Genomic DNA, 25,826 nt, shown 5'->3' with positions numbered 1-25,826 from the left:
TCTCGACTCTTTTAACTGCCATCTGGTTTCTGTACAAATAGCCTTTCGCTCTGTGTATTGTACCCCTGCCACCTTTAGAATTTGAAAGAGAGTATTCCAGTCAACATTGTCAAAAGCTTTCTGTAAGTCTACAAATGCTAGAAATGTAGATTTGCCTTTCCTTTATCTTTCTTCTAAGATAAGTCATAAGGTCAGTATTGCCTCACATGTTCCAACATTTCTACGGAATCCAAACTGATCTTCCCCAAGGTGGGCTTCTACCATTTTTTTCCATTCGTCTGTAGGAAATTTGCGTTAGTATTTTGGAGCTGTGGCTTATTAAACTGATAATTTGGTAATTTTCACATCTATCAACACCTGCTTTCTTTGGGATTGGAATTATTATATTCTTCTTGAAGTCTGAGGGTATTTCAGCTGTCTCATACATCTTGCCCACAAGATGGTAGAGTCTTGTCAGGACTGGCTCTCCCAAGGCTGTCAGTAGCTCTAATGGAATGTTGTGTACTCCCGGGGCCTTGTTTCGGCTCAGGTCTTTCAGTGCTCTGTCGAACTCTTCACACAATATCATATCTCCCATTTCATCTTCATCTACATACTCTTCCATAATATTGTCCTCAAGTACATCGCCCTTGTACAGACTCTCTATATACTCCTTCCACCATTCTGCTTTCCCTTCTTTGCTTAGAACTGGGATCCATCTGAGCTCTTAATATTCATACAAGTGGTTCTCTTCTCTCCAAAGGCTCTTTAATTTTCCTGTAGGCAGCATCTATCTTACCCCTAGTGAGATAAGCCTCTACATCCTTACATTTGTCCTCTAGCCATGCCTGCTTAGCCATTTTGCACTTCCTGTCGATCTCATTTTTGAGACATTTGTATTCCTTTTTGCTTGCTTCATTTACTGCATTTTCATATTTTCTCCTTTCATCAATTAAATTCAATATTTCTTTTGTTACCCAAGGATTTCTACTAACCCTCGTCTTTTTACCTACTTGATCCTCTGCTGCCTTCACTACTTCATCCCTCAAAGCTATCCATTCTTCTTCTACTGTATTTCTTCCCCCCATTCCTGTCAGTTGTTCCCTTATGCTCTCCCTGAAACTCTGTACAATCTATGGTTCTTTCAGTTTATCCAGGTCCCATCTTCTTAAATTCCTACCTTCTTGCGGTTTCTTCAGTTTTAATCTACAGTTCATAACCAATAGATTGTGGTCAGAGTCCACATCTGCCCCTGGAAATGTCTTACAATTTAAAACCTGGTTCCTACATCTGTGTCTTACCATTATATAATCTATCAGATACCTTCTAGTATCTCCAGGATTCTTCCATGTATACAACCTTCTTTTATGATTCTTGAACCTAGTTTTTGCAATGATTAAGTTATGCTCTGTGCAATATTGTACCAGACGGCTTCCTCTTTAATTTCTTTCCCCCAATCCGTATTCACCTACTATGCTTGCTTCTCTCCCTTTTCCTACTGTCGAATTCCAGTCACACGTGAGTATTAAATTTTCGTATCCCTTCACTACCTGAATAATTTCTTTTATCTCATCATATATGGCATTAATTTCTTCATCATCTGCAGAGCTAGTAGACATATAAACTTGTACTACTGTAGTAGGCATGGGCTTCGTGTCTATCTTGGCCACAATAATGCGTTCACTATGCTGTTTGTAGTGGCTTACCTGCATTACTATTTTTTTTATTCATTATTAAACCTACCCCTGCGTTACCCCTATTTGATCTTGTATTTATAACCCTGTATTCATCTGACCAGAAGTCTTGTTCTTCCTGCCACTGAACTTAACTAATTCCCACTATATCTCACTTTAACCTACCCATTTCCCTTTTTTAAATTTTTTTAACCGACCAGCCCGATTAAGGGATCTGAGATGAATACACTATGCATATTCAGAAAGATGTAGGTTGCGGTAGGTACTGGGAGATGATGAAGCTTGCACAGGATATAGTAGCATGGAGAGCTGCATCAAACCAGTCTCTGGACTGAAGACGACAACATCAACATGCTCTCTGTAGCAATTTGAACTAACCAGCTGACTAATTTCATTTGGGCAATAATGCTTGTAGTGTGGTTCGTTTCTTACTCCTTCCTGGTGTTTGTTCACTCTGCTGTAATCACTGAGGCTTAGTTTTAGCTTATGGATATGGTTATTGTTGCCACTCAGTTTTTATATTGATATGTAGAAACAGGAAAAAGTCGTGTAATTTACTGCCGAATTCAGTGTTAATTTTTGCTTAACTCGGATTTTCCAGTTTTTCTTTTTTAAATTAAAGATTTGGTCTCATTTTTTGCCAGCTGATTTTGTTATTATTTTTGCTGAGTTTGCTGCTAATTTTTGGCAGATTCAGTGCAGTTTTGTTGCAAAATTAGGTTTTTTTCATGCATTTCGGTGTTGTTTTTTTTTTATTGCATTTTTTCCCCCTCTCCCCCAAGCTTTGGTGCTAATTTCTGTCAATTTCCATTCATTTTTTGCCAAAGTCAGTTTCTTTATTTTATCAATTTTTTTTCCCAAATTTGTTACCCCGACCTCCCCTCTCCCCAGTTTCAGTGATACTTTTTTGTCAATTCGTGTGCTATTTTGATGTCACATGTAGTTTGCTACTCAGGAATTGAAGTGACATTTTAAAGTTTTACACCAGCCTCATTCAGCCGGGAGGAGAAAAGAAGACACAATACAATTTCATTTCAATAACTATCTTACGAGTATTGGCAAAGTATCATCCTTAGATTTATAACATTTTTTATGCCAGATATTGGGAAATTTGATGATATTTCATTAAAATTGCATATTTTCTGTTATCTTACAAAACTTGCTAATTTTGTGCTACTTTTTGTGTTATCATTTTTTATATATATTTTTCTGTTCCTATCAATATGTATTAACAGTGACAGTAAAACATGAACCATTTGCCCCTGTGTCACATACCATCTAGCTGCATGCTGTCTGTTATCACGGTGCAGCAGTACTACAGTCGTTGCTGTAGTTTGTTGTTCTTAGTGTTTTACTGTTCCTGTTACTACATATTGCTAAACTGAATGCCACGCTACTCTAATTCAAACTGCTCTGGTGGATGGGCACATAAAATATCACATTAAAAATAATGTTGTTTGTAATCAGAAACCAACTTAAGTTTTCCATTGGCACTGGTTGTCACATGAAATAGTTGCTTGGGCTGACTCCAGTTACAGATTGCAAAACTGAAATTGTGACTATCTGCTGAAACACAGAGAGCTTACACCTAATGATTCAAGTGACACCGCGCGCGCGCGCGCGCGCGTGTGTGTGTGTGTGTGTGTGTGTGTGTGTGTGTGTGTGTGTGTGTGTGTAATCACATAACTTATTACTTTATTGTATAGTCACTTAACTACAGCAGTTGACCTTTTTTGAAGTAAAAGCCCTGATCATGTAAATTACCTTGACAGAATGATCTGATCTGATACACGGACATCTGCTTTCACTTGTTTTGAGACTACATCTAGATAATAAACTAATTATTGTTGTGCTGTTTAGAACTGATATCCTTGATGATTATGTTTTAGTTTCATCACTTTGAAGTACATTTGTGGTGGTAGCCATATTTGGATACATCTTGCATTTGATCAATATGGTGTGCATGAAAATACTATTATTGTTGCAATATGAATAAAATTCTTTTGTGTTCTGATTGTGTCATGTCATATGTAACTGAAATTTCAGACTTTGTTAATTTTCATAATTTTAGAACCCAGGAAAATTTGATTCGTAACTTTCATACTTTTGACATAATTCATTTATATGCACTACATTTTTAATTGTGTTGTTTGTCCCACAACTTCAGTTTTGTCTCCACTTTTCAGAGAACAACAAGAAAACCAGTATGAAATAATTGATGAAAATGTCTTCGTCAGTCAAGAAACTGTGCAAGAGAATAACGAGACGTAAGTATCCTGTAAATCATGGATGAGAATATTTGTTTCACTTCAGATGTTAAAATTTTTAAGGGTTTTATATTTCCTTTTTACTTTCTTAGCATCATTAATTCCATTGTATATTTTCACTGCAGTACGTTCAATGTGAACATTAGTGACAAATTTAAATTGTGTGGCAATTGACGTTGTCTGGTTCCAATGGAGCCATCTTATCACACTTCATGGTACATATCTGGACTACAGTATACAGCTACCTATTCTCCAGTGCTCTTATTATTGGACATTTCATGCAAAAATGTATTCAGGATCTGAGGTAGGGGTGCAACATACAATTATTTTGAGGAAGGGGGAGCATTAGCGAAACAAACCACTATTTCTTACCAAAATGGTGATCCTTCCCATTCCTTGCTACCATTTTCCTAAGGAGTACCATTATTCGCCATATGGTTATGAATAATACACCTCTATGCTTCTGCATTTGCTTCCCCTTAACAGAGGGCACAGCAGGTTTCCCAAATGATGTCTGATTGCCTCTGTTACAGTAGAATACAGCATCTCAGTAATTGTTGTTTAGGCGGACATGCGTGATACCAGAGTTCTCCCTGATCTCTTTCTCCCCTGTACAAGGGCCCAAGAGCTGCTACTGACACTTCACTTCAGTCAAGTGGATAAATGATGGTGATGTATCTGGTACTTCCTGTAGAGGAGGTTGTATCCACAGGAGCCGATGGTACTGGAGTTACCTGTGACATCTGATGCGCTTCACTTGGTACCCTTCCCAAAAGACCCAATAACGGGGCAGTAGTCAAGGCAGTTTCTAGCTGCTTACAAACAGCATACCCTGTGCCCAAGAGCAGCATTCACAGTTGGGCTGCATTGTGGCTGGTGCATTGTTATTGCCATTTTCACATGGACCCATGTTTCCACATTTACAACTTTGTGCTAACAGAAGAACGTTGAGGAATTTCAACTATGTTCTACAAACGCTTGTCTTTTATATGCAATCTTGGGGACGTGATTAATTGTGTGACATTATTATGTGGGCCTATAACATAAGAAAGTAGATTAAAAATGAAGAAACTGCAAAAAGCTGGGAATTCAAGGAGATGTGACCTGGATAAACTGACTAAATCAGAGGTTGTACAGAGTTTCAGGGAGAGCGTAAGGGAACAAATGACAGGAATGGGGGAAAGAAATACAGTAGAAGAAGAATGGGTAGCTTTGAGGGATGAAGTAGTGAAGGCAGCAGAGGATCAAGTAGGAAAAAGATGAGGGCTAGTAGAAATCCTTGGGTGACAGAAGAAATACTGAATTTAACTAACGAAAGGAGAAAATATGAAAATGCAGTAAATGAAGCAAGCAAAAAGGAATACAAACGTCTCAAAAATGAGATCGACAGGAAGTGCAAAATGGCTAAGCAGGCATGGCTAGAGGACAAATGTAAGGATGTAGAGGCTTATCTCACTAGGGGTAAGATAGATACCGCCTACAGGAAAATTAAAGAGACCTTTGGAGAAAAGAGAACCACTTGTATGAATATCAAGAGCTCAGATGTAAACCCAGTTCTAAGCAAAGAGGGGAAAGCAGAAAGGTGGAAGGAGTATATAGAGGGTCTATACAAGGGTGATGTACTTGAAGACAATATTATCGAAATGAAAGAGGATGTAGATGAAGATGAAATGGGAGATATGATACTGCGTGAAGAGTTTGACAGAGCACTGAAAGACCTGAGTCGAAACAAGGCCCCGGGAGTAGACAACATTCCATTAGAACTACGGATGGCCTTGGGAGAGCCAGTCCTGACAAAACTCTACCATCTGGTGAGCAAGATGTATGAGATAGGCGAAATACCCTCAGACTTCAAGAAGAATATAATAATTCCGATCCCAAAGAAAGCAGGTGTTGACAGATGTGAAAATTACCGAACTATCAGTTTAATAAGACACAGCTGTAAAATACTAACGCGAATTCTTTACAGACGAATGGAAAAACTAGTAGAAGCCGACCTAAGGGAAGATCAGTTTGGATTCTGTAGAAATATTGGAACACGTGAGGCAATACTGACCCTACGACTTATCTTAGAAGCTAGATTAAGGAAAGGCAAACCTTCGTTTCTACCATTTGTAGACTTGGAGAAAGCTTTTGACAATGTTGACTGGAATACTCTCTTTCAAATTCTGAAGGTGGCAGGGGTAAAATATAGGGAGTGAAAGGCTATTTACAATTTGTATAGAAACCAAATGGCAGTTAAAAGAGTTGAGGGGCATGAAAGGGAAGCAGTGGTTGGGAAGGGAGTGAGACAGGGTTGTACCCAGTCTCTGATGTTATTCAATCTGTATATTGAGCAAGCAGTGAAGGAAACAAAAGAAAAATTTGGAGTAGGTATTAAAATCCAGGGAGAAGAAATAAAAACTTTGGGGTTCGCCGATGACATTGTAATTCTGTCAGAGACAGCAAAGGACTTGGAAGAGCAGTTGAACGGAATGGATAGTGTCTTGAAAGGAGGTTATGAGATGAACATAAACAAAAGCAAAACGAGGATAATGGAATGTAGTCGAATTAAGTCAGGTGATGCTGAGGGAATTAGATTAGGAAATGAGACACTTAAAGTAGTAAAGGAGTTTTGCTATTTGGGGAGCAAAATAACTGATGATGGTCGAAGTAGAGAGGATATAAAATGTAGACTGGCAATGGGAAGGAAAGCGTTTCTGAAGAAGAGAAATCTGTTAACATCGAATATTGATTTAAGTGTCAGGAAGTCGTTTCTGAAAGTATTTGTATGGAGTGTAGCCATGTATGGAAGTGAAACATGGAAGGTAAATAGTTTGGACAAGAAGAGAATAGAAGCTTTCGAAATGTGGTGCTGCAGAAGAACGTTGAAGATTAGATGGGTAGATCACATAACTAATGAGGAGGTATTGAATAGAATTGGGGAGAAGAAAAGGTTGTGGCACAACTTGACTAGAAAAAGGGATTGGTTGGTAGGACATGTTCTGAGGCATCAAGGGATCACCAATTTAGTACTGGAGGGTAAAAATCGTAGAGGGAGACCAAGAGATGAATACACCGAGCAGATTCAGAAGGATGTAGGTTGCAGTAGGTAATGGGCGATGAAGAAAGTTGCACAGGATAGAGTAGCAAGGAGAGCTGCATCAAACCAGTCTCAGGACTGAAGACCACAACAACAACAACAACAACAACAACATAAGAAAGACTTCCCATAAAGCAGTCACTGTCATTTTTACGGACACCACATAGAACTCCCTAGCATTGAGTATAGAAATATCAGGCAAAGAGTCTTGTGAACTATATATTGATTGAAAAAAAAAATTACTCTTTATTCTGTTTTTGCATTACTTTTTCAAAAATGAACAAGGTGTACAACTTTGCTTCTGCCGTTTGCTGAGAGGTGGCGACAACGGTAAGTATTGGTCGAAAGAAACAGATTGGAGAAATCAGGCAGTTAGGCTGGACCTCAGTCAACATAACCCATTCAAACATTAGTTGAGTTGTGTATGCATCATAAAGTAGTTCATGATTGAAAATGTCAGTTTACGAGCCTAAGTCTTGTCATTTCCGGGGGGTGTTACTATTTTGTTTCAATGTGAAGAAAACAGTGACTGAGTCTCATCGAATGCTCTCATGTATGGTAAGGACGCTATTAGTGAAAGAACGTGTCATGAATGGTTTCAATGCTTCAGGAACGGTGATTTTAATGTTGTAGACTGACTTAGTGGTGGAAGAGAGAATGTTTTCGAAGATGCAGAATTGGAGACATTGTTGAGTGAAGACTCAAGTAGAATTGGCACGATAAGTGGGAGTGAAACAGCAAGCCATTTCAAAACATCTCAAGGCTATGGGCATGATTCAGAAAAAAGGAACTTTGGTCCCTTGTGAATTGAAACCGAGAGGTGTTGAATGGCGTTTGTGTGTTTGTGAACAATTGCTTCAGAGGCAAAAATAGAAGGGATTTTTGCACCGGATTGTGACTGGGGATGAAAAATGGGTTCATTATGATAACCCTAAACCCAAAAAATCATGGGGATATCTCGGCCATGCTTCCACGTCGACGGCCAAACCGAATATTTACGGCTCCAAGATCATGCTTTGCATTTGGTGGGACCAGCTCGGCGTCATGTACTATGAGGTGTTAAAACAAAATGAAACAATCACAGATCCCCGTTATTGAACACAGTTATTGTGTTTGAGCAGAGCATTAAAAGACAGATGGCCACAATACGGTGGAAGGCATGATAAAGTGATTTTGCAGCACGACAATGCTCGACCCCACATTCCAAAAGAGGTCAAAACGTACTTGGAAATGTTAAAATGGCAAGTCCTACCCCACCCTCCATATTCTCTAGACATTGCTCCCTCTGTCTATCACCTGTTTAGATCAGTGGCTCATGCCCTGGCTGACTAATACCTCCGATCTCATCAAGAAGTCACAAATTGGATCGATTCATGGATCGCTTCAAAAGATGAACAATTTTTTTGACACAGGATTCGTAAACTGCCCGAAAGATGGTAGAAAATAGTGGCCAGTGATGGAAAATACTTTGAATGATACATGCGTAAACATTTTGCTTGATTAAAGCCTCAAATGTTGGGGAAAAAACAGCGGAAGTAAAGTTGTACACCTTATGTGTCAGCCACTCACGCGAGTTAGGGTACTTCATAAAAATAGGCCTTACTAGTTGTGTCTTCAAAGTTGACTTTTTTTGAAGTGGGGTTTGTTAAAGAAAAGGAAAAAAAAGAAAAACCAGGAACATTGCTTTTATGGGAGTTGCACTGGGATCAGTAGGTACGTTTGTTAAATGCAGGAATTCCTTAAAAGCAATTTCATTAGTACTGGGGTTTGCAGTAGTTTGTATGACATTTGTACAAGTAATTTTGCTGGCAGGCATGTAATGTTCAGGTACATGGAATAATTTGCATTTTTGCAGATTTTAACTTTGGTTCTTAACACAGAGAAGAAGGAAAAGCCATAAATCTTTTGACAGCATGGTTTTACTAATAGCTTGTAGAACCTAGACTCATTGCACATTTTCAGTTGCAAGGAGGAAGTGGTGATTGGTGAAACAGATTACAGATTCCTTACAAATAGCTCTGAGTACAGTGATGCTAGTGGATATCCACGGTCTGATGAGTGGGAGGGGGTCGGATACAGATGCTCTTCATGCTCCTCACTGGGCGTGCCCTCGATTATGGGTTGATAACAGTTGTAATTTTATGAGGTCACATTCTCTGTAGGTTCACTCGTCTATGGGATTTAAGCGCCATTGAAATGTGGGAAATCTTGTGTACATTTTTGCCAATTTTCACGCTTCTAGGGTGTCATTACTGCCTTTTTGCTGTTTGTGCTGAGAAATATCAGGCCATTTTTAAAGTGAATCAGCGTCAGTTCTAAGTGTAAAGGTGTGCCCATTTATTGCTTAAGGCAGCAAAACCCAATGACTAAAATATCTAGTGTCATTTTAAATGATGGAGAATCCAGGATGGAATATAACAGTATTATGATAAGGAAATTTGCCACTCACTATATAGTGGAGATGCTGAGTCGCAGATAGGCACAACAAAATGACGCCAAAAGCTTTAATTGTGAAAGTCTTTTTGTTGCACCTATCCGCGACTCAGCATCTCTACTATATGGTGGTGGCAACTTTCCTTCTTATAATGTAGTGTCAGTTTAAAGCGTGTTTGTCACAGGTGATGTATTTTTCATAACAATTACATTCGTGGATAGATCTTAGGTATCAAAGATGTAATGTTGCATGTGCTGTGTATGGACAGGCATGGAGTTGATCAGTAGAAGCCACAAATCCAAGAGGATGAAACTGTGTCCATTAAATCTCCCTGCCCCATGATTCTGGCACATTTCAGAAAAACAACATGGAATATCCCACTTGGAGTTTGAAAGGGGGTGAAAAGAGTTGAAAGTGGTTTGAAAGAGTAAAACAGTGAAAGGCATGTTTGTGTACTGCTGTGACAGGCAGGATAGTCTTAATATGAGATCCTTCAGGTAATTAAAGTTTTCAATTTGGTTCTCAGTCAACTTAAGCCTTCAGTTTCAAATCTGGACTGTAGCCTTATACGGAAGTAAAACTGGACAGTAAACAGTACAGAGACAGAAGAGAATGGAAACTTTTGAAATGTTTGTGGAAGAATTCTGAACATAGGGCAAGTGGAATAAATAACTAATGAAGTAAAGAATTGAGTTGGGGAGAGAAGAAATTTATGGAACAGTATGACTAAAAGACGTGATAGGGTAATCCCGAGGCATGAAGGAATAGTTACATTAATCTTGGAGGGAAGTGTGTGACATGAACAGGGAAACAAAGGCTGTACTACAGTAAGCAGGTTTGGCTGGGTGGTGGTCTAACTGAAGACCATAACAACAGTATTCTTTCAACACGGACGTACTTTCACCATGGGAAATTGGTTGAAGTTACTGAATTCAGTATTGGTATTGATGGAACTAAACTTCCCACCTGAAAAAAAGTACCTCTCTCTCTTTGCAACAAAGGACGGTTTTTGCCTTTATTTTTATAGTTAGAATTATTCACAAAACGAATTCATTCTAGTAATGATTTGCTTCCAGCACTTATTGCAGTTAGTTCTTCACCTCCCTTATTGAAATGGTTATAACCTGTTAGAAAATAAGTTTCATTACAGAATGCTTTAACTGTTAAATTACATTCTTTTCAATAAATGAAACCAGTGTAAATGTGATAACACTTAAATTCCAATAAGATCCATTATTTAAATTGCACATTAGTCATACTAAATATAGATTTAAAAACCTGTTGTTTTAAACTTTCTATTATTTTTGCCTGTTTTAATTGCAGTTTATGTGATGTCTTTCTGGTTTATAATTTAAGAATTATGAATGATTTGAAAGTTTTCTATTGACAGAGCGGCTGACGATTCAAATATCAATAACTGCCTGGAAATTCAGAAGTCGAATGTTGTGGGGATAATAGTCGAAGAAAATTCCTATGAGAGAGATGATTGGCAACAAGGTCAAGATACAGCTCTTGCTAACATATTGTGTCGAATTTGTGCATCAGAAGAAATAGAACTAGTTCCTGTGTTTGGAGAGAAGGGTGAAGAGCTACAGTTAATAGAAAAGATAAAATGGCATCTTCCAATTGAGGTGAGCAACATGTAAGGTGTAGTTGCAGAAATGGTTGTTGTGGGGGCTACATGCAGGGTAAATTAGGATCAGTTACCATATTCACCGAATTATAAAATGATTTTTTTTCCCAAATTTGTCCTTCAAACAAAGTCGAGATCATCTTACATTCACAGATTAAAGTACTGCTGTTGGGGTCCAATTCTATAAAAGATTAATGTAAGGGACATCTTACATTTTTGGCAATTGACGTAACCTGTGGATTTACTTATTTTCAAGAATTTGGAAGGGTAGGAGGTGTACAGTGACACCAACTTGGCTAAAAACTAGGACAACAGTGATAGGGGAGTGGTGAGTGGGCAGTAAATATTGTAATGCTGCCAACTGTGGGAATGTATATCGTTATTGTGTTTAAACTGCAGTTTGCCTGAATCCATTTGTAGTTAGAATTGAACTGACTTTAAAATTGGGCAAATACACAGAAGTAGAATACATTTCTGTAGAAGGCTGTAAAAACATAGTTAGTGGCCAGTGGTGTACTTCTGTGTTTTTTTTGCAGCACTTTTGTCAATGGTGGCACGATGGGAATTAAAGGGGTGTGTCATCTGCTGGTTCTACGCAGCCATTGCAGCACCCTTTACACCTAAACTAACACAAGTGATTGCACAGTTGCAAACAGTGCACAGTGGATTTGCAAGTGATTTGACAAGAGAATGCAAAGGAATGAATGTCGAAGTGTGCACCATGTATTATTGTTTTGGTGCTAATGTTGTCACAGTAAAGTTGCTTGACTTACATTCCGTACAGTGTGATGGAGAGCATAACCTTACAATATGGTTTATTTTACGTAGTGAGCATGCTGTCAGTCACAAAAGCAAATCAGTATAGATGCAGAAGAATGTGGGTGTCTGAAGTGTTGTGCAGGTGTGAAATGAGCAGTGATTTGGTTCTGATTAGTGATTTGCAGGTGCAACCATTGCTTGCTCTGTTTCCAGGGTGTTTATGGCCCGGGACATCCGGGGAAAACCCAAGAATTTTTCATCCGGGAAAAACCCGGGAATTTTTTAGAATTCTGGCAATTTTTCATTGTTTTAGTTTTCAATTAAATTTTTGTAGGTTCGACATGTGAGAATTTTACTTAAGACCACTACTGCTGAATAATAATGCAACAATGAAACATAAATCAGAGAATAACACCAAAATAAAACTTTGGTTTGCAAAGAAAATGGTCATTTATACAGTGCTCACACAAGTCTGCCGACACCGAAAAATTTCAAAGGCCTTAGGTCAAAGATAATGCAGTACGTCTTAAGAACTAATATGCATTCAATGTGCGCGATGTCACAATTGTTTAAAATTTTGGGCCCAGAAGATAAGCTATTTATGCCATTATTTAAAATTTTACTGGTACATTTGTGTTTGATACGACTTAAAGTGTAACACATGCTAAAAAGACTGAGCTTCAAAGTTAGTTTTCATATTTATCGTTGTTCTTTCATAGATTAAAAATTATGCAATTGATGGCAAAAAGTATAATTATCCTTCAAAAAGTGCATAATGAGTTATTGAGCAATGTCGCACGTAGTCGTCTTTTCTATAGTAAAGTAAAAGTGTTCTGGCATGCAGAGAGATATGTTGCAATAAGAGCAATACCAGTTCTCTTCTTTTCTACTTGTTTTGCCAGTGAATTGTATCTTCGCCTCCAAACAGCTGTAACGTTTGCTGTTGCTTCTTTCTAAGTAATCCTATAAGTAGACAACAGAAGGCAGCACTAGTCAAGCGACAGATAGTGGGACATCCATACCTTGGTCTCGTACAAAATTAGTGTAGTTTTAGAGTGAAAACCTGTGTCAAGTGCAGCTACTATATTAGCCGCTATAAAATTTGCTTTCAGTAAGGACAAGTATATCTCTTACCTCTTTCATTCCTCAATTTTTCTGAGATATTATTATTTTTATTTAATTACAAAAACTTGCAGTTTAATCATTGTTAAAAGACCTTCAATTACTTTCTTTCGTTTCAGAATAATAAGACATTTTTCCATAAAATATTTTGTGCATTTTTACAGTTTTTCTTTTCAGATTTTTGTGTTCCTAAATTTTACCTTGGGTTTTAATTTTAATACTTAATTTCTTAAATTTGGTTTATTTTTCAAACACTTTTGAATCATGAAAGTTATTGTTTGAAATGTATATTTAAACATCTTTGGTAGTTAGCAGTTTAAAATAAATAACTGTTTCATATTCATTTGTTTTTAAAACATTTTCTGAAAGAAACATTTTAATTATTATTAGACAATACAACAAATAATTCAGAGGTAAGTACCATAGTTTAACAACAAACACTGTAATTTAGGAATTGACTTTGGAGAATAATGCACTTGGACCTGTGTGTGAGAGCATTGATTTGTTCTGTAATAGATTCTTGCCCTATCTGAGCGTTTTGAGTGGTCCCCTCAGGTTTTGCCTCCTTCTCTTTAAGCTGTCTTATTTGTGCGTCAGCAATCTTCCTTTTAGTCAGATCATCTTTTTTTTTATGGACGACTCGTCATTTCGATTTTTGAAGTCTTCAGCATATTGATCTTGTGAGTTTCTTACAGTGTGTGTAAGGAAATTTGTTATAGGTACTATCTTGACTCTGCCGTGTGTTTTGACTGCGTCATACACCAATCTTCTGCTCACTACGGATTGTTCCCTCGTACTCTCAAAGAGGCACTCTTTGTTCACCAAAAATCCTTGCTCCACAGCTACTTGCCCATGCGACAAAGTGAGCGCGATTGCTATTGCCTTCTGCAGCTCATGGCATGTTGTATTCTGGTTCTTGAGACATTTCATCCAGAACGCATCCAGCCATTCCTCCTTTTTTTGTTTAATGTTTAGAGTTTTGTTCTGCAGTTCTTCTTTACGACAGAAGCGTATTGCGCTTCTGCTTTATCAGTACATCCACCGTCCATCCAAGTTCTCTCCACCAAAATCTGTAGAAAGGAATGAAATCGTTTGGAACCAGCCTCCCTGCACGCTGTGGCAGGATCAAAGCAGCCTACAGCTTTTGTCAGCCTAAAGTGTAGGAGAGATTCCTCCATCAACTTTGACACGAGCTCTTCTATATTCATTCCAGAACTTAGCGATTTCAAGGACTGTGAGAGACCTTCACTTCCTAAACTCATTTTTGATGGTGAATCTTATCTTAACGTAGTTCACACCTAAAAGATTGGATTCTTCGTTGGCGTTGTCTCAATTATCTCTGTCAAAGCAGAGTGGCGGAATGGTGCTAGCGGCCAATGGGATTAGAAATCCTTTAGAAAAGGTGTCAAGGTTCCAGGCAGAGTCTTGAAAAAGGCAGTTTTCAGACCGAGTAGCTTGGCCTTGAGGTGATCCTCCACTACCTTGTAACTAGCAAATTTTGGTTTGTTTTTTTCTTCCAGCTTCGCGACAAATATTCACAGAAATTGAAGCATTACTAGAGCTCACTCAGCAACGTCCACATTCTCCAGCCATCAGATCCTGCAAAACTTTAAGGGAAAAGGTCTGATTCCATTGTCGAAATATACATCCTTAAAAACATTGTATGAAGCATGTGAAAACTGAATTTTCATCCACTGTGTTTCCTGAATTGCGGACTTGAAGGCGTCATGAACAATGTGAAGCCTACACGTTCCGAAAAGTTTTCCATTGCTTCGCCGGGAATTTTTTTCTTGAAGGACTCTAGTAGCTTAGCTGCTGTTGAACTGCTTAGAGAAGCTGATGCTTGGTAATGGGCGCACACTAGATTTTTTTTTTAAATGCTCAATAATGCACTAAGATGTCCATCTAGATTCTTTTACACACCTTGTTCAAGGATTCATCACAACAAGCAACAATCTGTGATGCATTTACGAGGTCAGCTTTAATTTCAGACACACTAATGGCAGCTGCTTTCATGACGTGCTTCTTGGATTTTGTCATGTGACTTGTAGGAGCAGATCTTCCCATAGTACGGATGTTAATGAGAGTCCCTGGACATAATCCACATTTAGCACTATAGAGCTACAATATAGCAGGTCAGCAACTGGAAGCAGTTAATTCCATAAATTATCTGGGAGTAGGCATTAGGAGCAATTTAAAATGGAACGATCATATAAAGTTGATCGTCGATAAAGCAGATGCCAGACAGAGATTCATTGGAAGAATCCTAAGGAAATGCAATCCAAAAACAAAGGAAGTAGGTTCGCCCACTGCTTGAACATTGCTCACCAGTGTGGGATACGTACCAGATAGGGTTGATAGAGGAGATAAAGAAGATCCAACGGAGAGCAGCGTGCTTCATTAAAGGATCATTTGGTAACCACGAAAGCGTTACGGAGATGATAGATAAACTCCAGTGGAAGACTCTGCAGGAGAGACGCTCAGTAGCTCGGTACGGGCTTTTGTTGAAGTTTTGAGAACGTATCTTCACCGAGGAGTCAAGCAGTATATTGCTCCCTCCTACGTATATCTTGCGAAGAGACCATTGTAATGGATCTGGGAGATGTGTTATTTTCTACCGGATTTGTCGATACCAAATCTAATGAGGGAGGTTGTAAATGTTTTCTTATATTTTTGTCAGAATATTTTTTGTGAATTGTAATTTGCCTTATTTTATGCTATTTGCTTATATGTTCGAGAGTGACAGCATATTGATTAATATTAGTAGATGTGACTAATGATATCAGAGAGACTGGTTACAAGTGGAAGCTAGTGTGTTGTGTGAAATGTCTTTGACGCTGGACTCGTCTTTGACCGTAGTCAGTCGGCAGTGAACACTCGGTGTGTGACAGTGGAACAATGTACAGGTCCGCGTTATAATAAGTTGCAAGTGACCAGCAAAAGTGAGTTATTCTTGTACTTTTTTATGTAAATATCAAGAAGGAAGCGCATTCGGAGAAATGGTATTTGAAGCACCAAAAATGAGGCAAACGCATTGAACCAGGACATTTCCGCAGCCGACGAAACGGCATTATGGAATCATACTTTCACTAGACGACTGAAGCCAACACAAAAAAGTCAAATATCATCTTATAAACATCCACGGAAAAGTGAGTACTGTCACGAAATATGCTAAATTCATGTATGTAAAAATAGTGAGCATATTTCACCATGAGGATAAAATCGGAGACATTAGAGCCCACACAGAGGCATACCGACAACCTTTCTTTCCACAAACAATACGAGACTGGAATAGAAGGGAGAACCGATAGAGGTACTCAAAGTACGCTCCGCCACACACCGCCAGGTGGCTTACGGAGTATAGATGTAGATGTAGATAGGTCTGGGGGTACTTTCTCCAACCAGTCCTTTAATGCTGGATCTGAAAGCTGGCTATCTTGAAAAATAATCGGCATGGCACTGTCGCAGTGATTGTTGGTGGGCAACCTTTATTGGAGAGAGAGGAACGACTGATGTAAATAATGTTGCGCCTCATTATTATGCATAATGAAATATGACACAATGAGTGTTACCTACCTGGTCAGTTAATAAAACTTGGCTCCACAGGTACGCAGAACTGAATTCAACAGGTGAGCCGAGCACACTGACTACTGACAGACTGATTGAAAAGAGAGCGAGGCTGGTGTGATCACACTGTCTCTGCCAAGCAGCAATCAGTGTTAATTACAAAATTATTAGTAGCACTGCATTTGTTGACCATTTAAGAAGCTATCAATGACAAGACTTAACAACCAATCTTACTCCAGTAATCTATTGCTTGTTTCTAGCTAATTTTACATGTACAGTAGATCACATCAGGTAAAAAGACGAAAGATATTAAGGGCACCGCACTCATTGACCAAAGTTCTGAAGGCTTCGCCACCATTTCATTCTAGCTCATTCCGTACCATGAGCCCCTTAGGGGGCTCAGCATTTAGTTGCTGGGTACGGGCTTGGCGACCCCGGGGTCCCCGAGTTGGGAACTGGGAAGCGTCACCAGTCCTCAATACCGTAAGCTCTGAGCATGGTTCAACGGCCACCGTAAGGCGCGACAGTGGAACATTGTACGGTACAGAGCCCGGGGATCTTGGCTTAACTGCCGGAGTTGCGAGGATAGTATAAACCTCTATAAAAAAAACCTCAATCTCAAGGTGTGCTTGGTTGTTGAGGTAGAACAGTTGCTAGCAGGCGACCTCTGGGGAACCTGTCGCTCTCCGGTTGTATTAGGCTTACCCAGGCAAGTGGGGCTCTGTCTGGGTGGACATTCCTTCCCCTAGCTTCTCGTGGGACCACCGTGAAATGAAATACGAATAGTGTGTAAGCACGAGTCTCTAAGAAAGGAAACTTCAATGCTTTACAGTATGACCCCCAATTGTTCCTTCCCTGTCGGCACCAGGGGAGGAATGGCGGTCTAAATTACCTGGTGGGACGTATACTCCTCGATTTCTAGTTTGCAGCTGAGCAGATGGGGACTCATTTCTGACCACAAAGTCTCAGTTTTATGTGGAAAATTTAGACGACAAGTTCAGAGAAGTTGAGGGCCTGTCTAAAATGACGTCTGGAGCAGTCCTCATACAGACAGCATCCCCAACACAGCCACGGGCATTGCTAGCTTGTGACAAGCTCGGTGATGCTGCAGTCTCCATTAAGCCTCATAAGAGCCTCAATATGGTTGAGGGACTTATTTTTCATTGTGACCTGTTGTTGCAGTCTGACAACAAGCTTCGTGCAAATCTGGTACGCCGCGGTGTCCACTTTGTACGATGTGTCTTCAGGGGATCTAAAGATGATAGGATCGCCACCAGCGCCTTCATCTTGGCTTTAGAGGGAGACACCCTGCCCGAGAAGGTCAAGGTGATGATATATCGATGTGATATTAAGCCTTACGTCCCTCCTCCCGTGCGCTGCTTTAAGTGCTGGAGGTTTGGGCATATGTCATTGAGATGTGACGCCAACCCTACCTGTTGGGATTGTGGACGTGCCTCCCACCCCAACGTCCCGTGTCTGCCGCCCCCCTCTTTGTGTCGGCTGCGGACAGAAACATTCACCTTGCTCCTGCCCCCCCCCCCCCCCCCCCCCCCAGGTAATTGGGGGAATACCCTCTTCCGTTGCTCCCCTGTTATCAACATCGGGAGTAACAGCCCCTCCTCCTTTGGGGACTTCAGTCCCCACCTCTGCGTCAGAGAAGTGCCCGCCTCCTCTGACTCCCCTTCCACAGACGGGATCGCTTGGTGCCCTCCTTTCCATGGTTACTGCCCCTCCAGATGTCAGCCAGTGGCTGAAAAAGCCACCACCTGAGGGTCGTAGGGCTTCCAGGTCTTCCTCGGTCCATGAGACTGGGTGGGAAACGCCCACCCAGCCTGATAAACTGAGGGACAAATGGGACAGGGAGAAGGACATAGAGACAGAAAATGAGTTCACCACTGCACCTGAAGATGATGTGGAGCAGCTAGCGTCCCCTCAGGAGCTAGATGTTGCTTGACCCGCAGCTCCTATGGAAGTTGATCAAGCTACTTTGCAATCAGTGGCGGTGAGCGGTTCTAAGGCGTAACCTGACCCCCCTCCCCCCAGGTTCTTTCATGTCTTCACAGTCGGATACCATTATCCTTCAGTGGAATTGCTGTGGTTTTTTCCACCACCTTGCTGAGTTGAAACAGCTTTTGTGTCGCTATCCTGCCGTTTGTCTGGCCGTACAGGAAATCTGGCTTCCTGTTCGGCGGATCCCCTCCCTCTGTGGCTACCCGGGTTACTATAAGAACCATGTAGAATATGGCAGGGTGTCTGGCAGTGTCTGTGTTTATGTTCTTGCCACTGTTCCTAGTGCCCCATTGCCACTTCACACAGCTCTCGAGGCTGTGGCTGTTAGAATCCGGGCAGGAATGGGGCTTACCATCTGTTCCCTCTACCTTCCCCCAGATGAGGTTGTCCCTCTTGCCGACCTAGGTGCCTTGTTTGCCCAGCTCCCCTCGCCATTCCTCCATTTGGGGGACTTAAATGCCCACCACCCTTTATGGGGTGGGGCCCAGATCTCGGGCCAGGGTAGGAACGTTGAGGCTATCTTGGCACAGCAGGACATTTGCCTCCTTAACACTGGTGCTTCCACATATTTTAGCTTGACTCATGGCACATACTCGGCCATTGACCTCTCTCTTAGTAGCCCAGATCTTCTTCCATACCTTAATTGGAGGGTCCACGATGACCTCTGTGGTAGCGACCGCTTTCCTATCCTGGTTTCTCTTTTTCAATCCCAACCCCCTGACCAGCTGCCATGATGGTCTCTTCGTGGAGCTGATTGGGCAGGCTACACCTCGGCTACTATGGCCACTGCTCCGCTTCCTGGTGACATTGATTTGGCTGTGGACAAGGTCACTATGGCCATTGTTTCTGCTGCCGAGGCAACTGACCCCTGTTCGTGAAGTACCCTAAGGCGTAAGCCAGTCCTTTGGTGGACACAGAGATTGCAGAAGCTATCCAGGACCGCTGGCGAGCCCTACGACGACACCGGCGTCATCCTTTGCTAGAGAATCTCGTTGCCTTTAAACGGCTGCGGGCCCGGGCTCAGCGGTTAATTCGGCGGAGCAGACAGGACTGCTGGGAATGATATGTTGCTACCTTAGGTTCTCGGCCCCCCCCCCCCCCCCCCCCCTCAGGCGGGGTCGCGGGTTTGGCGCATTTTTGGCTTTCGCCCTCATACGTCTGTCCCTTGCCTTTCTCTTCGGGGTACACTTTGTACTGGCCCAATCGCTATCGCCAAACAGCTGGCAGAGTACTTCGCTCGTATTTCGGCGACAGCAGGCTACAGCACAGAAGTCCGCGCCATTAAAGAGAAGCTGAGCGTACGCAGTTGTCGTTTCGCACGGACCGTTGGCAGCGATACAACGCCCCATTTAGTGACTGACCATTGGCAACGATACAACGCCCCATTTAGTGAATGGAAGTTCCAGAGTGCCCTTACAGCTTGCCCCGATACCTCTGCAGGTCCAGACCGAATTCACAACCAGTTTCTTCGCCATCTCTTGGCGCACTGTCAGGGTGAATTACTCGCCCTGTTTAACCGCATCTGGACGGAGGGCATTTTCCCAACTCGTTGGCAGGGTAGTGTTACCATCCCGGTACTGAAACCTGGTGCAGATCTGATGGTGGTTGATAGCTATAGCCCTGTCAGCCTTACCAACATTACGTGCAAACTCGGATGGTGAGTCGGCGGCTCATGTGGATCCTCAAAGCTCGGGGCCTCCTAGCCCAACAACGGGGTGGCTTCCGTCAGGGCCGCTCAGCGATCGACAATTTAGTCTCACTAGAGTCAGCTATTTGTACAGCTTTTACTTGGCGAGAACATCTAGTTGCTGTTTTCTTTGATCTTCGGAAGGCGTAGGATACCACCTGGCGCCATCATATCGTTGCTACAATGCACGAATGGGGCTTATGGGGTCCACTTCAGGTTTTTCTATGGAATTTCCTCTCCAATCTCTCCTTACGGGTTAGAGTTGGCACATATTTTAGCTCTGCTCATATTCAGGAGAACGGTGTCCCGCAGGGCTCAGTTCTAAGTGTTCCCTCTTTTTGGTGGTGATTAATGGTCTTGGGGCTGCGGTGGGCTCATCGGTCTGTTCCTCTCTATATACCGATGACTTTTGTCGTTATTACAGTTCCCCCAAGCATCAGTGTCGGTGAACGGCAGCTGCAGGGAGCTATCCATAAGGCACATTTTTGGGCATCCAACCATGGTTTTCAGTTCTCAGCCTCAGAGACCAGTGATGCATTTCTGTCATCACATGGTCCACCTCCATACAGAGCTCTACCTTGTTAATGAACACCTTTGTATTGATGAGACGCATCGCTTCCTTGGCACGCTGTTTGATACTCAGCTCACTTGGACACCTCATCTTCGAGAGCTTAAACGACGTTGCTGGTGGTACCTCAACATCCTTTGCTGCCTCAGCCACACCGTTTGGGGGGCTGCATGATCAACCCTCCTACAGCTCTATAAGGCCTTAGTCCAGTCCCGTATCGACTACGGGAACATGGTGTACGACTCAGCAGCACCTTCAATGTTGCAGATCCTCGACCCGATTCTCCATTGTGGCGTCGGACTGGCGACAGGTGCCTTCTGCACTAGTCCGGTGACTAGCCTTCTTGTTGAAGCTGGAATCCCTCCCCTACTATTCCGCTGACAACAGTTGCTTGCGTCGTACGTCGCCCGTGCCCATGCCTCGCCTGACTACCCAAACCGCAGGCTCCTTTTTCCATATTCTGCACTCCCCTCCCCACGACAGCGGCCTAGGTCGGGTCTCCTGATTGCGGTCTGTGTTCATTCCCTTCTCTCGTCACTCGAGTCCTTTCCCCTTCCTCCATCCTTCCGGCCCTCTTCTTCTACCCCTCCTTGGTCCCTCCCTCGCTTGCGGCTTTGCTTGGATTTGTCCTGCGACTCCAAGTCCTCCGTTCCGCCTGCCAGTCTTCAACAATTCCTGGCTCTTCTTGCCTCATTTCACGATGCAGATGTAGTCTACACTGATGGTTCTGTGGTCGATGGACGTACTGAGTTTGCTTTCATTCACGCGACTACGTTGGTCAGCATTCCCTGCCTTGTGGGAGCAGTGTTTTCACTTTATCGTGCACTCGCTCACCTTTCCTCCTGCCCTGGGGAGTCGTTTGTCATATGCAGTGACTCGCTGAGTGGATTGCAAGCACTCGACCAGTGTTTTTGTTGGGACCCTTTGGTGCGCGGTATTCAAGATGCTGTTTTTGCTCTCACCGAGTGTGGTCATTCAGCGACGTTTCGTGGACCCCGGGCCACATCGGCATTCCAGGAAATGAACGTATCGTTCGTTTGGCGAAGCAGGCCACCACTTCGCCACCCCTGGAGCTTGGTCTCGTGGAAAGCCCTACATCGCAATGTCCGTGATGTCTGGAGCTCTGTATGGTCTGTCTTGAACATGTCAAATAAGCTCCGCATGGTCAAGTCGTCCACAGCCGTATGGAACTCATCCTTGAGGGGCGCACGTAGGGACTCAGTTGTTCTCTGCCGTCTCCGAATTGTACATATGCGGTTGACCCACAGCTGTCTCCTTCATTGTGAGAACCCGCCCAAGTGTCGCTGTGATGCAGGGCTGGCGGTGGTCCATCTTCTAGTGGACTGCCCCCTTTTAGCCCTCTTGGGGCAGTCCTTTAATTTACCAGCTGCACTTCCTTTAATTCTAGGTGACGATTCCTCTATAGCTGACTCAGTTTTACGTTTTAACCGTGCATCTGGGTTGTATCACTCGCTCTAGTGTGGGTGCTCTTGCATGATTTCTCAGGCTACACCCACTCCAGCGACTTTTAATTGTGACGTGGATACCAAAATAGTGTCTTTTATGGTAACAAGTTGTGTCGGTACCTCTATCAACGCTTTTCAGCTGGAGGTTCTTCATTTGTAGTTGAGAGGTTGACCTTTTACCTGATCCATCAACCACTGTAGTCTGTTTTACTCTAGTCAACTATTTGCTCTGCTCCTTTTAAGTGTCCTCTATTTTCTGTTACTGCGGTGTTCATTTTAGCTCTGTACCCCTTGATGTTCCCTCCCTCTGGCTGCAGAGGTTACGCTTTTACTGTATAGGCCTTTTACAAGTATGTCTGTTTGGAACTGGGGACTGATGACCTCTATGTTTAGCCCCCCTCAAACCCCAAAACCAACCAACCAACCATACCATGAGGCTGCTTCTTCTTCTTCTTCTCCTCTTCCTAACTCTCTCTCTCTCTCTCTCTCTCTCTCTCTCTCTCTCTGTTGCTATTTGTTACTTGCTCTCATCTCCCATCCACGATTTCTAAGTTATGAAGTCTGCCGGTTACGAATGATTTGCCCTCCCAGTTCCAGCCGAGGCGCTCTACTGTATGTAAAATTTCCGAAGTTCCTCATGTCTTCATAGGCCTTCTGTTGTACATATATCAATTTTAATTTAAAGCCTAGATTCTGTACCCGCATACGTGATGATTTACTTGTAGAGAAATGATTTACCCGCTTAAGTTTAATACATGGTGTTACTTGACATCCAGTATGTTGATAGTGTCACTTTTTATGTATCTGTCCATAGCTAAAAAAATAACAAAGGCTCTTCAGGTGTTATTGTTGTATTCACGTTATGTTTGCGTGCTGTTCTTTGACTTACTTGCAAGCCCCGTCTCCATATTTTTCTACTAAGGAAGCACTCTGGATGATAATTCAGTTTTTACATGCCTTGTAAAACCTATTTAAGGATTTCCATGCCAGAATAGCTCTGTATATTTGGACCATGGAATTGGAACTGTTGCCCTTGAAGTTTTGCGTGATTTGGTGACTGGAGAACGCAGATGTTGCAGAGTGCGCTCTAGTGACTGCTTCTGTATCTGTGAATGTTTGTTGCAAAGGTAGAGCACAAAAACAACCCAAAATGTGCTAGCTGCACAGTAGTCAAAGATCATCTCAAGAACAAGCTACTTGGCCCAATAAATGCGTTTTTCAAGAATCTTGCTCCAGGCTTTTCTTCTTTAATTATTGACCAACTTTTGTGATGTTATTGTTTACCACTTCCCTGCCAGCTAGTATTTTCCTGTAATACTTTCTCAACATCTTTTACCTATACCAAGTTACAATTTTTTGGCATTGGGTGTATAAACAGTAATTGTTTTTTTTTTTAACAGAGGCTGTATGGCTGTATGATTATGGCGTTTTACAGTACTCGGATTTTGAACATGAACAGGCACGTAATGATGTTAGCTGCTGAAAGATATTGCTCATTTTTCATGCAATCGATTGCTGGCTCCGTCACTTCGTCTCGCCTCGCCTCGCCTCACCTCACCATCTCAGCTCCCAATGGTCTGTCTTCCCCCTTCATCCAGCCACGGGGTCACTTTGCATTGACCAGCTGACGCCGTGGTGACTGCTCCTATTCTGTCCCATCATTCATTGCCACTCCAGTTCCATTCAAGCAGAACGCAAAATGCTCACGATGATCCGTAGACCTTACTGTAAGTACTCACAGCCTTATGTCAGGGGGTGTTTAAATATTTATACAGTGTATTTGGAGTTTTGAATAAAAACAATGTAAAAGTTGTTGCATCACTCTTCAAGAAAACATGACACCAACTACAGCTAAGTATAAATTTTACTTCGTAAGGGTTGTTCTAAATCGCTGCAGCCATGATCATGAAGTAAAAATTAGGTAAATTGTGTTGTTGGAAAATGGCTTATGGAAAGGTTACAGATTTTATACTTCCAAGCACTTTAGGAGAGGAAATCCAGCAAGAAACAACACGGTTTGGAAAGATCTTTTATTCGCATCGGCATTTGAACTGCACGTTTGCGTAGTACGAAAGTAGAGGTATGAATTACACCAAATACAGACAGCAGTCTTGTTTCCGAAGGTTCCTGTCTAACCATACTGTCAGAGAAAAAACAGCAAAATATTGTTATTGCTCAATACTATTTGTGAAAGTTTAGCTTTTCGTGAAGCTATATTGTACTTGCATTACTTTAACCCATTAACCTTTCCTCTTTGTATGGTCGCGCTACTTAACAGTGATATTGCTATTGGCTGATTACATAAAGTGTCTTATGCTTTGAACGAGGCCCACGAGACAGACAGGCTGCGGCGCATGCGTCACGAGGAAAGGCCCGACCTCGCCCATTTGCTTAACTCGGTGGGCAAAATGCCTTTCTAAATCTGTTAACCCGCAACTGGGTGCATGCATACTAACGAGAATTGCATCCTCTACTGGAATCTGCTATTTTGAAGGCTTACTGATAACTATTTGTAAAACAAAATTTAAAATCAATTCTTGACATAAGTGGTATAACTGCTCATTCATAGCATTTAGTCTCTTCTGTGTAACAGTTCTCATTTCATAGATGATGTGGTACCTTACGTAACTGATAATCATTTTGGCATGATTTTAATTGTATTGTGCCCCAGTACAGCGGTAACAAATTAGGGCATATTAGTAGGCCTATGGACTTCCTATTATTGTGGGACTAACAACGGTAAGGTTCCATGTCAGTGGAGAGATCACATGACAGGAACTGTGAGTGGCTGACGAAAGCGCATCACTCAGTGCAATCTCTGTTTCAGTGCTCCAGAAGCTACTGTGCTGTAATTTGTGTATATACTTTCGCAATACGAAAATAAACTGTGAACGTATTGCCTCACATCAAAGATCTTTCCAAACACATTGTTTTTACTTGATTTCGTTTCCTTAACCCTGTAACTGCTCTGGCGCGCGCCTTTGTACGTGTCCCTGTGTGCTCTGAATGTGTTTGCGCGCGCCACCAGTCCTTCTACCTGGTACTCTGAATGTGTCTACTCGTGCCGGGAAGTCTTCTGCCAGTATAAGATCTTTATGATTCAAAGGACTGATAGCTCCGAGGGAAAGTATACTGTTGCTTAACGTGGATAAAATGTATTTTTACACGCTTTATAGGTAATTTCAGCCAGGAGAAAGTGTGTTTTTAAACGGAAAATACAGGAAAAAACCAGGATTTTTTTTTTTTTTTTTTTTTTTTTTTATATTCCACGTATACACCCTGGATTCAAAACTTACACGATTTCCAGCTTCTTCTAGCAGTAATTGACAAGAAGATTTTGGAGGAAGAATTATCCATTAATTATCAATTTGATGATAATCCGTATCAGCAGAAGAAGCTGACACTAACACTCCTCTTATTATATATAGTGGTCAGAGTGAGTCTGTCTGATATGAGTCACTGTTTCCAAGTTAATTAGCATTGAAATTAACCAATCAGGTTGTTGTGGGCACAAATTCAGTGGCCTTCCAGATACGGTTTCACCAAACATGTTCATTT

The 25,826-nt window shown here is 41.9% G+C and overlaps 1 protein-coding gene across 2 annotated transcripts in view; it reads left to right on the top strand.

Moving 5' to 3' along the window:
* Nucleotides 1–25,826, top strand: part of LOC124612473 (zinc finger protein 665-like) — a 163,271-nt gene that overhangs the window by 78,857 nt on the left and 58,588 nt on the right. For both annotated transcript variants that reach the window (XM_047140705.1, XM_047140704.1), the window contains exons 5-6: nucleotides 3,860–3,940; nucleotides 10,847–11,087. In XM_047140705.1, coding sequence (XP_046996661.1) covers nucleotides 3,860–3,940; nucleotides 10,847–11,087 — 322 coding nt within the window. The remainder of the gene's footprint in view (nucleotides 1–3,859; nucleotides 3,941–10,846; nucleotides 11,088–25,826) is intronic.

Source organism: Schistocerca americana, chromosome 4, assembly GCF_021461395.2.
Source record: "Schistocerca americana isolate TAMUIC-IGC-003095 chromosome 4, iqSchAmer2.1, whole genome shotgun sequence".
Classification (NCBI taxonomy): Eukaryota; Metazoa; Arthropoda; class Insecta; order Orthoptera; family Acrididae; genus Schistocerca; species Schistocerca americana.
The sequence above is the reverse complement of the archived record's forward strand: the minus strand, read 5'-3'. Positions and strand labels throughout refer to the sequence as shown.